At 39.4% G+C, this 15,098-nt stretch overlaps 1 protein-coding gene across 2 annotated transcripts; it reads left to right on the top strand.

The window, feature by feature from the left end:
• The first annotated feature begins 433 nt into the window (after positions 1-433).
• RFT1 (RFT1 homolog) lies at positions 434-12,110 on the top strand. Of its 2 annotated transcripts, XM_057407739.1 has the most exons (13): positions 434-511; positions 630-715; positions 1,181-1,297; positions 2,546-2,735; positions 3,334-3,435; positions 3,891-4,025; positions 4,926-5,004; positions 5,286-5,336; positions 6,801-6,931; positions 8,136-8,280; positions 9,317-9,422; positions 10,746-10,995; positions 11,881-12,110. In XM_057407739.1, the coding sequence occupies exons 1-13, from the start codon at positions 434-436 to the stop codon at positions 12,043-12,045; spliced, it is 1,635 nt and encodes a 544-aa protein (XP_057263722.1). In that variant the 3' UTR covers positions 12,046-12,110. The 2 variants fall into 2 exon arrangements, with proteins under 2 accessions (XP_057263722.1, XP_057263721.1); XM_057407738.1 differs by lacking the exon at positions 5,286-5,336 and having other exon boundaries at positions 442-511.
• Positions 12,111-15,098: the final 2,988 nt, after the last annotated feature.

The following is a 15,098-nucleotide window of genomic DNA, read 5'->3' on the forward strand; positions in this document are numbered from 1 at the left end:
CAGGGGCGTTGGCGCTAGATGATGTTAAGGTCCGTTCCAACCCTAACTATTCTATGATTCTAAGACTGGTGGGCTTGTCCTCAGTTGAGGAAGGAATTAGTGGAACTCGCATGGACGTTCCTTTTTCAGAACCTCCGGAAAACAGCGTTTGTCAGGCAGTGCCATGAATGCGGTGTCCCTTCTCATTAGCCGCTGTGCAGATTGCGGCTGCTTTCAGCGGAGTACCCCCGTGCGGAGCAGCACCTGAGCAGCCCGGAGCAGCATCTGAGCACTGTTCTTACCGGAAGCGTTACTGCAGCGGGCGCGCTCCCGCGGTTACCCCGGCAGGAGCCGGGTTGAGGACGCATTCCCCGCCCGGTGCCCGTTTTCCGCCCGGACTTGGGGCGGTCCTGGCCGCCCTGACGCGTTCGCGGAGCGACGGCGTCGCCGTTTGATGCGGGCGGGACCGATGGGCTCGCAGGAGGTGCTCGGGCAGACCACGCGGCTGGCATCCTCCAGCGCGCTGCTGCAGGTGCGGGAGGGATCGGGGGCACGTTCCTCTTCCTCCTCCTCCTCCTGGTGGGTGCGAGGCAGCGGCCGCCTCGGTCCCGCTCTGCCCTCAGGTGTTTCCCGTGTGGTTTTCTGCACAGGTGCTGTTCCGGGCGGTCACGTTCGCGCTCAACGCTTTCACTCTGCGCTACCTCTCCAGGGAGCTGATCGGTGTGGTCAACGTGAGGTGAGCGGGGGGCCTGTGTCCCCCCCATGCCCACCGCACCGGGCGGCTTCCCAGGCAGCGAGGGGGGGCCTCGGACAGCGTTCGTGCAGGGCCGCCTGGGCAGGGTGGCTTACAATGATTTGCACAGCGCTGTTTAATTTACCGTTGGGTGTTTTGCACTGTTAGATCGTTGACTGCCTCCCGACTTATTTTTTCACCTCAAACACAGGCACTGCTGCCTGTTTTCCATGTTAAATCATTAACTTGATGAGGAAAAGCGGCGTAACTACTTCCCCTCCTTATTTTTTTATGGTATGGTGATAATTTATGTCACCATGTTCTCTTGCACACCCATTTGTTTGTTAGGCAGGCCTGTGCAAACAGTGATGTTGCTGCATGGAGGATGTCAGAAGCAGTAGAGGATGTCAGAAGCAGTATGTAAAGAAATCGTTTTCTCTCCTTGTTTTTCTCTCTCCCCTCCATTAGGCTCACTTTGCTGTATTCAACGGTTGTCTTCCTGGCAAGGGAGGCGTTTCGCAGAGCTTGTCTGAGTGCAAGTACAAAGAGAAACTGGACCAAAACAATTAACCTGTTGTGGCTGACGTAAGATACCTTTAAAAATTTGCTACTTTGGAATTTAGTTCTTGTCTGAAAGCTCACAAAATCGAGAGCAAGTATTTCTTTACTGAGGTGATTACTTCAGCACTGAGTGTCTGGTAGCCTCAGTCATGTTTCAGGACCGATGCAGGAAGCTGGTAAAGTCTGTAGATTTAGCATTTATGTACTTAATCTCTTTTGGAGCACATGGGAAGGTGCATCACCCAAGCTGTTACCAGGAGCTGTTCTGTCACTTACCCTGGAGATACTGTTGAGCACTGGTACAGTTTAATGGCAGGGCAACATCAGTGTCGCTTTCAGGGATGGTTTAATACTGATGTTTTCAGTGTGTTGGATCTGTTCTCTCAGTTGCATTATAATCAGTTTCTTGACGTTTGACAGCCTTTCAGGTGGGTATTACATAGTGGAGCTAATGCCTGTGTGCACCTTTTTAAACTTTTCCTTGTAGAGAAGCATAACTTAAAATGGAGATTTAACTTTCTTGAAGGATCTGAAATACCTCTTAGGAGCTTGATGTCAAATACTTCAGGGATCTGATAATGGGAAGGTCAAATAGATCCTGCCTCAGTGATGTCAAACATCCTGCACTCTGCCAGAAGCTTTGTCAACAAAGCTTCCTGAAGCAGTGTCAACGGAAGCTGGTACATGCGTGCACTCCTGTGCCTAGCTTGGCTTTTCAGCTACACTCACTAGTGGAAGTGGATCTGAGCTACAGTCGATCATGGTGGACTTGCATTCCTGAGGTGCAGGCGTGCATTTTCTTATCATGCTGCTGTCACTTTCTGGAGAACCAGTGATTTCTGGAAGAGTGTTGCAAGCAGTTGGAATGGTGGCACCTTTATTTGTTACAGCAAGATCCAAGAAAGCTTGTCTGCCAAACCCCTGGTAACCAGAGACCACAAAAATGCAGGGTTTTGCAGGCTGATAAGGGATCAGAATTGTTTGGTCCTAGGGAATGAGAAATGCAGATAGGTGACCTTATGTTAGGCTCTTGAGTAGAAAAGAGACAAGTCAGAAAAGTATTTTCTGTGTCTTGCAAACAGTGCCTTAAAGATGTTTGTAACACACAGGAAAAAAAGATGTTCTTGGTATAGTAACAATGGAAATTTATTCCTCTGGGCCTTTTAAAAAAATGATGGCCATATGTGGACAATGTAATCTAATTTTCTTTTTTCTTTATTTTTCCTGCTAAAGTAACATTTCTATTGATTTGTTTTTATGTTAACTTTTTAGAGTCCCTCTTGGTGTTTTTTGGTCGGTTTGCTTGGGCTTAGTCTGGCTACACTTGCTCGAAGTACCTGATCCTTCTGTGGTTCCTCATTATCAGGCTGGTGTAGTAGCATTTGGTCTTTCTGCAATTATTGAACTTCTGGGAGAGCCATTCTGGGTTTTAGCACAAGCTCATTTGTTTGTGAGACTTAAGGTTAGTAAAGTACGTGGGGTATACGTGTGTGTTTGTAATTATCTTTCTCTATTGAAAAGAAGGGATTGCTGAGCTAGATCTTCATGTATTCAAGCATATGAAAAAAAAAATCCTGTGCATACTGTTTAGTACTGTGTAACAGTTGTAACAGGTATAAATTTGTAGATGTTAAAGCAAGGAAGTTGATTTATTTAGAAACTATCACCTTAGTGATCATCAAATACTTAATTATGAGTTTTAATCCGAGGGAGAGGCATGCATCTTCCATGATTTCACATTTCAATTGATTGTTGATATGAAATTGTGAAATACAACAATTGAGAACATGTTTGTCTCAAGCAAAATTTTCTGCCCTATGTCCCATACAAAGGACTGGGAAACTGCAATGGAGGAATTGTGAAATGCAAGAAAAGAAAATTTACGCAGAATTGCAATCTCAGATGGTCGACTCAGCAGAAACTGTGACAAAGTGATGCTGACTTTGAAAGTCTTCCTACGTATTCCTGCATAATTTCTGTGTGTGAAACTGATGTAATTTAAGTTTGTGTGTGTGGTTAACTTGGCAGAAAATAACCCTTCTCTCTTTTCTTTCTTAAAGGTAATTGCTGAAAGCCTTTCAGTAGTGTCAAAATGCATTTTGACGGTTATTTTAGTAGTCCTTTATCCTCAATGGGGCCTCTACATTTTTTCCTTGGCTCAGGTAAGTTTCCTGTGTTTTGTTTTTCAGAGTTGGGTTAATGGTTGGACTCAATAATCTTCAAGGTCCTTTCTAACCTAAAAGATGCTGTGATTCTATGAAGTAAGAGATGTAGACAGAAGCTACTCTATCAACTTGAGTTTTTGACTGAGTTAATAATTGCTTTGAATTGGACTTTAAATAATCATTCTAAAAATGCTGAATAGAACATGGAAGTTATTAAAGGACTACAGTAACCTATAAATTAAGAAAAAAAAAGAAACAAAGATCAACAACATTCTTGAGGAGTTAAATTTAAGTCTATATGTAATTTGATGTTGACAGGAATAAGGACTACTTAATACTTTTTTTTTTTCTCACTGAATTCAGAACTCTTAATATGTAATTCTAGCCTGTAATTCTACATTTGTAAGTTAATTTTATATTAATCTTTCTTCTTTCCTCCCCTGTCTTTCCAGCTTTTATATACCAGTGTGCTGGTACTGTGCTACGTTATTTATTTTGTGATGTTTTTGGGATCTCCTGAAGCAACAAAGAAGTCATTTCCAGTTGCTAGAATGAAAGCTTTATTGCCCAATATGGTGGAAGATGAGGTAGGTTGCACAGTTTGAAGTCTGTCTTGAGAGAGCTTTGAAAATTAGTTGGAGATGGTGGAGTTGAGTGATTTGGGGGATATCCCTGCACTGTAGAAGATAAGACTGATTAAGAAAGAAAAAAAACCAAACCAAAACATAATTCTGTTTATAGTTTGTATTAGTAAAATTCTTGTCAGAAAAAGTTAGCAAACTTCACCTCTTTGTGCTTATGGGCTTGTGGCTGACTTCTCTTTTAGTAGCTTTGCATGAACCATTAAGTGGAGATAAAAACCGATCAGCGTGTGGGAGAATGACCAGGTATCACACTGGATCAGAGGCAGGGTGGAAACCAGAATCAGTTTACCATGGGGTTTGGTACATTGACTTTTCCACAAAAAACCCATGGTGTTACACAGCATCCTACAGATACTCAGATATCTCTGAAAAGAAAACGATGCAAAGGAATGGAAGATGACGTTTGAAAAAGATTTACAGATTGGAAAGAGAAAGGGGCTTCTTGATTGCAGGACTTGTAGGGACAGTTTGAAGAGCAATAAATGATATATATGATGAAGGTGAAAGTTGTATTGGCATGCATGTGGGTTTGGTTTTTTTTCCTGTCTCTCAACTTTGATTGGTATTTTCTTCAGAAAACATGTTTGGGTAGTTTATCTGCAGAGCAGTGAGTTCCAGCAAGGGACAAAGTGTTTATGAATCAGAGTGATGTTGGTGCTTGAATTTAGCAATATCTTAGATCAATTGTTAGCAACTGACATTGTGGATTTTTCCCCCTCAGTACAGTCAGAGTTAGCCTCCAGTGTTGTACTGGCTTTCTGTTTTCTGTTTCACTCTAGTTTCAATCATGTTTCGGTACTTTTTCATTTCAGTACCTGTTTGATTTCAGTACTTCTTTTGCAGACCTTTGTTAACTGGAAGGAAGCACGGTTGACTTGGAGTTTCTTCAAACAGTCCTTCTTGAAACAGATTTTGACAGAGGGTGAGGCTTGATCTATAGTTGGCAGTGGAGAAGGGCTAGTGAACAGTATCAAAGTGATATAAAGCTTGAGAAAGCTGGGGGGGGAGCAGTGGGAGTGGGCATGTAACTTTCAGAGGTCGTTGCCCGATGTTACCAACCTGAATGAAGTTTTTGAGGATTTTCTGAAGTAGGTGCTGTCCTGTTAGACTTTGTCTCTTGAATACTTACTATTGGAAGTGCCAGAACAAGAACAAGTCCCTAAATGTTTCCCAATACTTAAGTTCTTTGTTTTGAACTTGCAGGTGAACGGTATGTGATGACTTTTTTGAATGTGTTAAATTTTGGAGATCAGGGTAAGTGTGATGGCATTGTGGAATAGTGACATAGCTTTCTTAGTCCCTGCTCTTCAGGTGGTTCTGAAAATGACTGAAAGTATTTGAAGATAACTTGAAAATCTGGGACAATTTCAAAGCCTTTGTGATGTTGAGATCCATGTCAGAGAATGATTGATACAGGCATAGAAAAGAATTTAAGATCCTGTTCCAAAATGAAAATACAGTTTAAATCCAGAACTTTCCAATTGGATGTGTGACACCGTGTATCTTTTTTCTTAAAAAAAAAGAACCCAAAAGAAAACCAACAAACCCCAAAAGAAAAACCAACCTCAAAACTCCCTGGAAACACCACCACCAAAACCATATAATCCCCCCCCCCCAACTTCATGAGTATCTGATTGTGTTATAGTTGTCTGTCTTTGGTTTTTGTAAATCTATTTTCCTGTTTTCTGTCTTCCACTTGAATCTGTCTTAGCTGTTACAGCAAGAATGCATCGCCTCTCAAAATTGAATTATGTTCTGTAAAGGAAATCAGTGTGGCTACAGAGTAATGTTTGGCAGTAGCCATTCAAATGACTGATTTGGCAGCAGCTCAAGTCTTTGCAGCTCAGGGAAGAAAAATAGGCTGTAGTTGCTGGCCCACAGTTAGAAGTTGCTTGGCTAGTTCAGATTACTTTCAGTTGCTGGCAGTAGTATGTTCCCTTGTAAATACTGAGTAGACGTGCTTGCCACCAGTAACTGTGGCTGCTTCTGATTCTCCTCACCTGCAGAGCAATTGAGCTGCCTCTTACTTGAAGGGGCTTTAAAAGAGCAATGAGTACAAAGTGCCTGTGCTCTCAGAATGTTGAGGAGCATTGGTCCAAGTCCTGTCAGAAATCAGGCAGAACCATATTCTGTTATTTTGCTGTGAATATGTGAAGCACTTACCCGTATGCCTGACTTTGTATGCTCTGGATTGTGTGTGTATCCGCACACACGTAGATGTCTTAGCAGGTTTGTAGTGATGTTTTGCTGAGGATGGAAGTGCTGGGAAAATGTCATGCAGGCTTGCTCTTCCACTGGAGTGAAAGTAAACCGAAGGAACCTCACCCTAAAACTAGATACCTTTCTCTTCTCCTGTATCAGTAAATCCTTGCGTTTCTGTTCTCATTCAGTGAAATTCATCAAGTTCTTTTAACTTCCTCTAGAGTAAGAATTTGAAATGTGGCTTGATGCTGTTAGTAGATTCACATTTCTGTGGCTGATGCTTTTGTCCCAGCTTCACCATCTCTGAGCAAACCTGGTAATTTTGAGCTGTGGTTGCTGTGACAGAATTTTTAGGGAACACTGCTTTACTGCTGTGCAAAATTCCACTCATTTTCTCTTTGTTCTGTGGAAATGGTAAATTAGAATTCATGTTGCTGTTAAAGACTTGGAATTAAAATGTGTCTGAAAATCTCACAGGTTGCTGCTCTATTGGTTTTTTTGTTTGTTTTTTCAAAGGTGTCTATGATATCGTGAATAATCTCGGTTCACTGGTGGCCAGGTTTATCTTTTTGCCTATTGAGGAGAGTTTTTATGTCTTTTTTGCCAAAGTGCTAGAAAGAGGGAAGAATGTAAAGGATCAGAAGAAGGTATGTTTAATTTCGGATTAGCTACGTGTTAAGTGCTCGATTTTTGTTGTTGGTAAGTTACATCACAGAAATGTGACTGACAGAACTATGTTTAAATTTGGGTGTAAAGGCTGTTAAAATTGAAAACTGTTGAGTGAGGCTGGACCAAAAACCCAAGAAAATAGGTAAAATGGTAATGAAATGGAAATTAAGGTATGCAGTGGCATAGTACTGCCTTGTACTTCAATGATGTTAACATCAGCTGCTCCAAAGGGTGTGATATAAACCCTATTGTACCCTGCATTTCCAGATATACTTAGGCAATTATTTTAAACCATGAAAGCAGGCTATTTCTATTAAATAAATGCTGTCTGAAAATATTTACTTGAAAACATAAGTAGCTGTTCAGAATTAAACAGTAATGCTTCCAGAGGGTGCAGTTTTGGAAAGAAAATAATTGTCTTTTTCTTGAGCTTTTGAATTGTATGTGGGGTATCAATGGTTAAATGAACAAGAGCTTTGTTCCACAGAATATTTTTTGTGTATGCTTTAGGTGTGAAATTCTTCATCAGTTGTAAAGGTCAGCCTGGGCTTTTGTTTGATGCTATGACAAGTTTTTGCAGGAATCTTGTTTCTTGCACATCAGCATGCAGCTAAAACAAATTCCATGCTACAGGGCATTGGTGGGCTAAGAAAAGTGTACACATACGTATTTTTTATACATAGTGCACCAGGTATGTGTAACTGGCAAGATTATGATGAGTTTTTCTTCTATGTAGTGAAATTACAAGGACTACAAGGATGCTTCTTGTAATGATGTAGTAGAACTGACAAGTTACTTGTTCTGGTGTGGCGAATCCTGTAGTCTCGTGTGGCAATGAAAATCCCACCCTCTGCTGGCTCAGACCTTGGGCAGGGGCTGTGCTGCTCTTTGCCATTTACTAACTGTTAAGCATCTGCAAGTTCTGTTTCCTTGAGCACGCATGTTAAAGGCTAATATTTGTGTAAATATGTAACCTGTAAAACCTAGAATAGAATAATAAATACGGTTAAGGCTACATGTATGGATAATTCAGTAACAAAGGGTATGTTTCACACCTTTATATACAATGCAGACTATTCAGGTTTGGTTTGGTTTTAATTTTTCCTGTGAAGTAGATCTTCTGTGTGAAAGTAACTGATGATGTTCATTCTGATCCATATAACGGATGACAAATTTTTTCAGGACGATGTTGCTATGGCTGCAAATGTATTAGAATCACTGTTAAAACTTGTGCTTCTGACTGGCCTTACCATCACGGTTTTTGGCTATGCCTATTCTCAGCTGGCTCTGGATATTTACGGAGGTTCAATGCTCAGTTCTGGAACCGGTAAGGATTTATAGAGCTGGCAGAAGAGCCCTGCACTTTTAAAAACTGCTGCTATTACGATTTCTTGAGTCAATAAGATTTTTTTGTCTGTAAAACTCCTGTTGAAATCGGTGACTTGGCTTGTCTGAATCCAGAACTCATGCCTTTGTAGCAGTCCCTTTAATATGTAGTCACATTAAAATATACTGAGGAGCTCCAAATAAGTAGGATCAGGTTTGGGGCTCTACCTTCCTGCAGTTTCATACTGTTATAAAAGAACATTTCAAAGGATTATTTGACTGCTCCATGATGTAAAATTGCTAACTCCCAGCTGTTTAAACCAACAATGACAGACCCCCCCAGAAACCCATACAACAAATTGGAACCAGAGTATTCACAGTTTGGGCAGTTGTTCTTTGAAACAGGAGGAGTCTTAGTAATACAAACTACATTGCTGCCATGAAGAAGGAGTATTCATGGATGCATGCTAACCTGTTAAAAAGCATAGGATTTTTTTCCCCAGTGTTACAATTTCTGAAGTACAAGAAAAAGTTGAAGGTCTGAATGGGTGATTTTTAAATCATGCATAAATTATTTTTGACCCATTAAAAATACGAAGAACTTTCTCCATCTAACACAATTTTGAATGTATTGAACAGCTTTGCTGTTTTTCATACTGTTATGTTCAAAGCACACTTTGTATTGCTTTTATTAGCTCAGAATGACTGGGACGAATTTCCACCAATTTCTGTACAATGCAGGATTTGGGTTATGATAAATATTTTTTAATTTGGAAATCCCTCTTAATAAAATCCTTTTTTGGATGGATATCTTTTCTGTTACTGTCATAACTGCTGTTCTTGGGTGTTTGGTGTCTTATTTGTTTTTTTTTGTCTTCTTGTCAAAATACCCAGACAGGAAACTTGTTGAAATGCATTCACATTTCCATTTTCAGTGATAACATTACAGCTTTTATCTCTTAGTATCGATGAGTGTAAAAACAATGTGGTTTTATAAAAGAAGTAGTATTTACTTATTATTCTAATGTGTTTCTTAGGTCCAAATCTCCTCCGATGTTACTCATTATATGTCCTATTTCTTGCTGTCAATGGAGTAACGGAATGTTTTACGTTTGCTTTGATGTGTAAAGAAGAGGTGGACAGGTAGGAAATAGTGTCCCCAGAATGTTCTTGTAATTAATCTGCTTGGAGTTCAGTGTGTAAACAGCAGTTCTGGGGGGTGATGTGCTTGGAAGTGCTTTGTTTCCAAAGAGCAAATTTCTTTCTGCAGTCACTTTAAGAAGTGACTGTGTTTAAGCTTCAAGCTCTGTTCCTTGTCTCCAGAGCCAGGTGCAATAGATAGGCAACCGAACATGCCCTACTTGAGGTTTTTACATGCTTGTATTTGTTAATAAACATCAATCTTAAAAATTCATTTGTACTGAATTTACAGAGAGATTGGTGCCTTTGAAACCAGCATAAAAATACTTTGCTCCACTGAAAACCATTTAGCTATCTGCTTAGACTTAGATGTAGAAGCTTTAGCAACAGTGTAAATGCTTGGGTAAAAAGGTCAGAAATTAAGGAGTAGATTTTGAGATTAGCTTTTGGTACATCACTAACTGGGAAAGCAATTTAAAAGTCTTGTTTTCTGTAGATACAGGCTTGAAGTTACAGTTTTTAAGACAGGCCATCAGTTAAAACTCAGCAAAATTTTGCAGCTGTTAGAAGTTCTCATATACAGGTCCTGTGTATCAGGTAGTCTTCTGAATTCTCTCAGTTGAGGGTCTGAATTCAGTGGTTTATCTGCTTTCAGTAGGAGGTTGAACTAGACAATCTCCTTAGAACCCTTCAAGCCCAGATTATTTCCTTATTCTCTTCCTCCTGGTTATTGACTTTGGAGCCTGGTGGCCTTCCCAGTGCTTTCCATAAAGCTTTTATTGCTTATGGAGTGCCTGTCCCTCAACAAGGCTTTTCAAATTATTTTCAGTGAGGTTTGCTTTCCACAGTCTAAGTAGTATCTTTTTAGACTTAGCAGTGCTGCTTTCATGGCCTTTTTGAGGTGTGAATTTGTTCCAGAGCCACTGTTTGGAGCAGAAACTGTAAAGTGTCATCTTGTTGAGCACAAATTTTCTTCAATGCATACCTGAAATAAAATAGCAAAAGTGCACAAGTTTTTATGTGACTAATCACTGTTACTAAATTTGACTTTATGAAATGAGTACACAGCTGATTAGTAAACCAGAATTTCCTTCACATAATTCACTTCTTTATTTAATGTGTTTGATGTATTTTCTATTCTTTCAGTGAATTTTTTTAATTAACAGCTTGGTTCTCAAATTTATCTTTTTCCATTAGAAAATGGGAAGAGAATTTCAGTTCTTTGTTTTAGAAAATAAGTTGTGGTATTTCTTCAAAGATAAAGTTCATAAATCAATATTGTAACTGTACACATTGATAAACTGGTTCTTTCCCCCCTCTTCCCAGGTACAATTTTGTTATGCTGGCCTTGTCTTTCACATTTCTGTGCATCTCTTACTTCTTGACTCACTGGCATGGCAGTGTGGGCTTTATTCTTGCCAACTGCTTTAACATGGGTATCCGAATAGCTCACAGCATCCACTATATCTATGATTACTTCAAAGAAAGCGCTTACAGACCTCTGATGGGCTTGCTTCCCTCCCCATTTTTGGTGCTCGTTTATATCATAAGTGGAGTGATCACTGGTGTCTCAGAGGTAAGCATCTTTCTTGAATTTTGCTTTCACTGTGAAAATGATGTTGAATGACCTTTGTGACCCCAGGCAGAGAAATACCATTAGCAAAGAAATACCTCATGCTTATGAGGATAGACTGGAAGATTTCGTTACAGGCAAGGCAAGATACAATATAAAGACATTTTACCTTTGATACAAAGTTCTCTCTGCCACCTGTAGAAGGTGTATCTGACAAGTACAATAAAATGTAACACGCTTCTGCTGTCTGTAGATAAATCTATGTGCTTAGTTCTTAATAACTGAAGTTTTGCAGTAGCACAAACTGTTATTAAACATTCTGTAATAACAAAGCGGTAGAGGAAAAGCAACCGAAACAAGAACAGAAACAGTAATTACAAAGAGCACATTTATCACATTCAGTCAGAGATGGTAATTGCACAGACTAATTATTAGGGAGATGGTAGCATTGCAGTGTACAAAAAATGTGACCATTCTGCCTTAGAAAGGAGAGCTTTGTATTTTGGAATGGGAGATTTCCAGTTTTCCTAGAAAATAGCCCAACGCGTTGCTGCAAAGTGACAGACTTTTGTGACAGCAGTAGCAGAGTTTTCCTAATACCTAAATTAACATATTTCTGCAGGCCAGGTAATAGCTAATGTCCACATTTACCAGGTAGCTACTGAATGCTCATTTTTTGCTGACAGGAAGTTCTTAAGAAAGCAAATATTGTGTCTGCTAAAGGTGATTTATTGGAGGATCAGTGCATGTGGCAAAACCGTGCTCAGCTTCAAGGTTGATGTTAGCACAGTCAAGAGAAGTGTTGGGTCTGATTTTTTTTTATTGAGACAGTAAGTCTACCTTGTGCTGACTAGCTTTTCCTGCAATTGCTTCTTTCCTCTGTTGTAGGTGTTCTTCTGCTGCGATAAGGGTTGGATGGCAAGGCTGATTCACATCGGCATGGGCGCTCTGTGCTTTGTTGCAACCATCGTTACTATGTTCTGCACAGAGACCAAGCTGATCCACTTTGTCAGAAGCCAGTTCCTCTCCCAGTATATGAAGAAAGGAACATGAAATGCTCATGTGAAGAACAGTTCTTGTATGTGCTTGCAGTAAAGGGCTGTATTTTTTCCATAAGATCAGTATGTGTCCTGGGTTCTGCAGAGAGATTGAGTTGTTGGTGTTCTGAAGTGTAAAGCAGTGTGCAGGAAGTTCTGATGTGTACAACTAAATGAGTGGGATACCCAGCATGTGTCCATGCTAGCTGTGGAAGATCAGTTCATTGAGCAGATTTATTTATGAGGGTGTTAATTGACTTGTCAAAAATAGCTGAAAGAGAAAAGGGATTTTGAGCCATGTTTGACAGAAGGTGTTAATTACAGTCACACGCTGATCATAAATCTTACTTTCACCCCATTGTTTTTTTGGTTTGTCAGAGATTTGAGATGCCAGCACAATTTGCCTTAATAAAAATTTTGTCTTGTCTGTGGAATTGGATGTTAAATATATTTAATAGCAATTTATTTCAAGGATTCATGCATATTGAAACTTCTGTTACTGGATACAAAAATGCTCTTTTTATTGCAGCCAGTTTTCCTCATGTCTTGTTCCTTTGTTCAAACTTAACCTTTGTATTGATTTTTGTTTTTCTTAATTGTTGAAAATCTGGAAATTCTGAAGTTGCAAAATCAGATGTTAGGATGCTGAGTTTGATTTACTCCTGGTGTATTTTCTTGCTGGTCTAAAATCTGAATTTGGCAGTTTCAGCCTGTAAAGGTGGCATGTTTATAATGATCAGCATTCCCTTTGCAGTGTTTGGATGGACCAAAGAATGTCAAGCTATGAAAAAGTGTGTGCTCAGACATGTACAGTTGAAAGCTTTTAGTTTAGTTCTGTAACAACTCTGCAGATGCTCAGGCCTCTTAAAAACCCACTTCACTGTAATAGCATTGTGGAGTTCATCCTGGTAACAGTAGTTCCCAGTGTGAAATGCTTCCTGGTATCGGTGTCTTTGGTCTGGTACTGTTAGAAAGATTTCCTAAACTCTGATCATTTCCACGTGGAAATCACCAGAGGTACTTTATATGATTTGGTGTTTTACCAAATTACCTCAGAGAAGCCCAAGTGCAACAGTGGAAGGAAAGGTGAGCTTCCTCAGCTAATGCTGGTGTCTCCATTGCTCGCCTGAAAGGTACCAGATAGAGACTTGCTGATTCTTCAGAAGTTGTTATGAAATCTGTTAAACCCAAACAAACTCTGTCGTATTCTGTCTCATGAAATGAATTTGGTAGTTCTTTGCCTTTTAAATTTTTAAATCCTGAGTTGTCTTGCATTTCTATCAGCTATGGAGTACAGCTCCATATATTGCAGGGGGTTGAAACTTCTGTATCATAAATTATCATTGCATACAGTTTATTTCCTTTATTGACTTGTTTACAATTCCATAAAAAAAAAAACCCAAGGTAGTTGAACTTCTGAACTCTTTTTAGGTCTGTCTTTTTCTACATGACTTTGGGGCTTTACCTTGGGAATATCTCGATCTGTACAATGCATTTTAATAATTACTTGGAGTGAGAAGTTTTATGTGGTCCTCACTTCAAGTGCTTTGGAGATTGAAGAACCTGTCATATAAAATGAGCTTGAGTAATGCTGCCTTGTCTAGTGTTAGGATCCCAGCTGTGCAGTGGTATTATTTTTGCTAGTGTTACCACAAGTATGATGATGTGAGATCTCACTGTTCCAATAGTGAGCTGTTTAGTCTCATAAATCTTTCTTAAATGCTTTGTATGCATTTAAAGAGAAGTTACATTTTTAATTCAATTTATTTCACATGGGAAAGCCTTATAAATATCTCTTGCATCTCAACAAGTTAATGGAATTTCATATGAATCAGGAAGACATTTAAGGTGGCTTAATTTTTGTGTATTTGCAGATTAAGGATACATTCCTCTTTTAAACTTCATCTGTAAGCAGTTCAGTGGTGGTTGGCTGGGTTTTATGTTGGACTTTATTTGATTTTAATAAGTTTTATGAGGCAGGAAGTACAGACCTATGAAGATGTCTCCTGGTTTCATATTTATCTGTGTGATCCGTAACATGAAAGCTGTTAATTGCTTTATTTCTAAAGCAGCAAACTGTCAAACACAGGGCCAAAGTTGAGATTGAGCTTGACCAAATTTCCCTTTTGATTACAATTCTGTCAGGTGTGCTGTCAAAGGCACAATGGGATGCTTGTCTGTATATTTCATGAAGCTGTTTTGCAATGTTCTGAAATCCTTTACTTCAAACCAAAAGAGAATTAAAGTGCTTTCTTTGGAGAAAAAGTTATTATTTCATACGTAGTGGTGTGGTTTTTCTAATAGCTGGATGAATGACATTCAAATAACTGTAAGCTGGTTATATGTTAGGGTAACAACAAATAAAATTTATTTCCCTTACCTTCTGTTTTTGTCTTCCACTTGTAGAGTGTTACTTGTATCTTTGGTACAGTCGATGCTTAAATTTGATTGCATTTTCTAGGATCATTTATGTATAAATTCATTTTTCTATCTAGAAACTTACACACCATTTCCTAATAGATACATATTTTGGTCACTTTTTTCCCCTGTGTTCTTGTCAAAATATATGTTTGTATGGATTGGGATGGCCAAGTTTGTTAGCTTGCTTTTAAGCAATGCCTTGTTGATAAAACCTGTTTTATGCTAGGAGTAAGCCTGATAGTTAATGAAGTTTAATGTAACTACGCTTCAACTGGTTGTGCTAGCGTTAGGTGCCAAGGAGCCATTCACTTACTGGTGTTTTCTAGTGTTGTAAATATTTTATTTGTAAAAAATAAGGGTGGGGGAAGCGTGTGCATATCTCTTTAGGGTTTTTTTAAGGAGAAAAAATTGGAAGTTAAAAGCTTTACCTTAATGGTTCATCTGCTCTCATAGGTGTGAAAGGCAATAGATGTAAGCTTGAATGTTGACCATAGTCTAGCATCATAGAATCCTAGAATAGTTAGGGTTGGAAAGGACCTTAAGATCATCCAGTTCCAACTCCCTTGCCATGGGCAGGGACACCTCACACTAAACCATCTCACGCAAGGCCTCGTCCAGCCTGGCATCCATAAGAGGTGGTGGTGGAGT

This window comes from Pezoporus wallicus, unplaced genomic scaffold, assembly GCF_028554395.1.
Source record: "Pezoporus wallicus isolate ANWC-B61680 ecotype Strahan unplaced genomic scaffold, APGP_CSIRO_Pwel_v1 contig_3568, whole genome shotgun sequence".
Taxonomy (NCBI): domain Eukaryota; kingdom Metazoa; phylum Chordata; class Aves; order Psittaciformes; family Psittacidae; genus Pezoporus; species Pezoporus wallicus.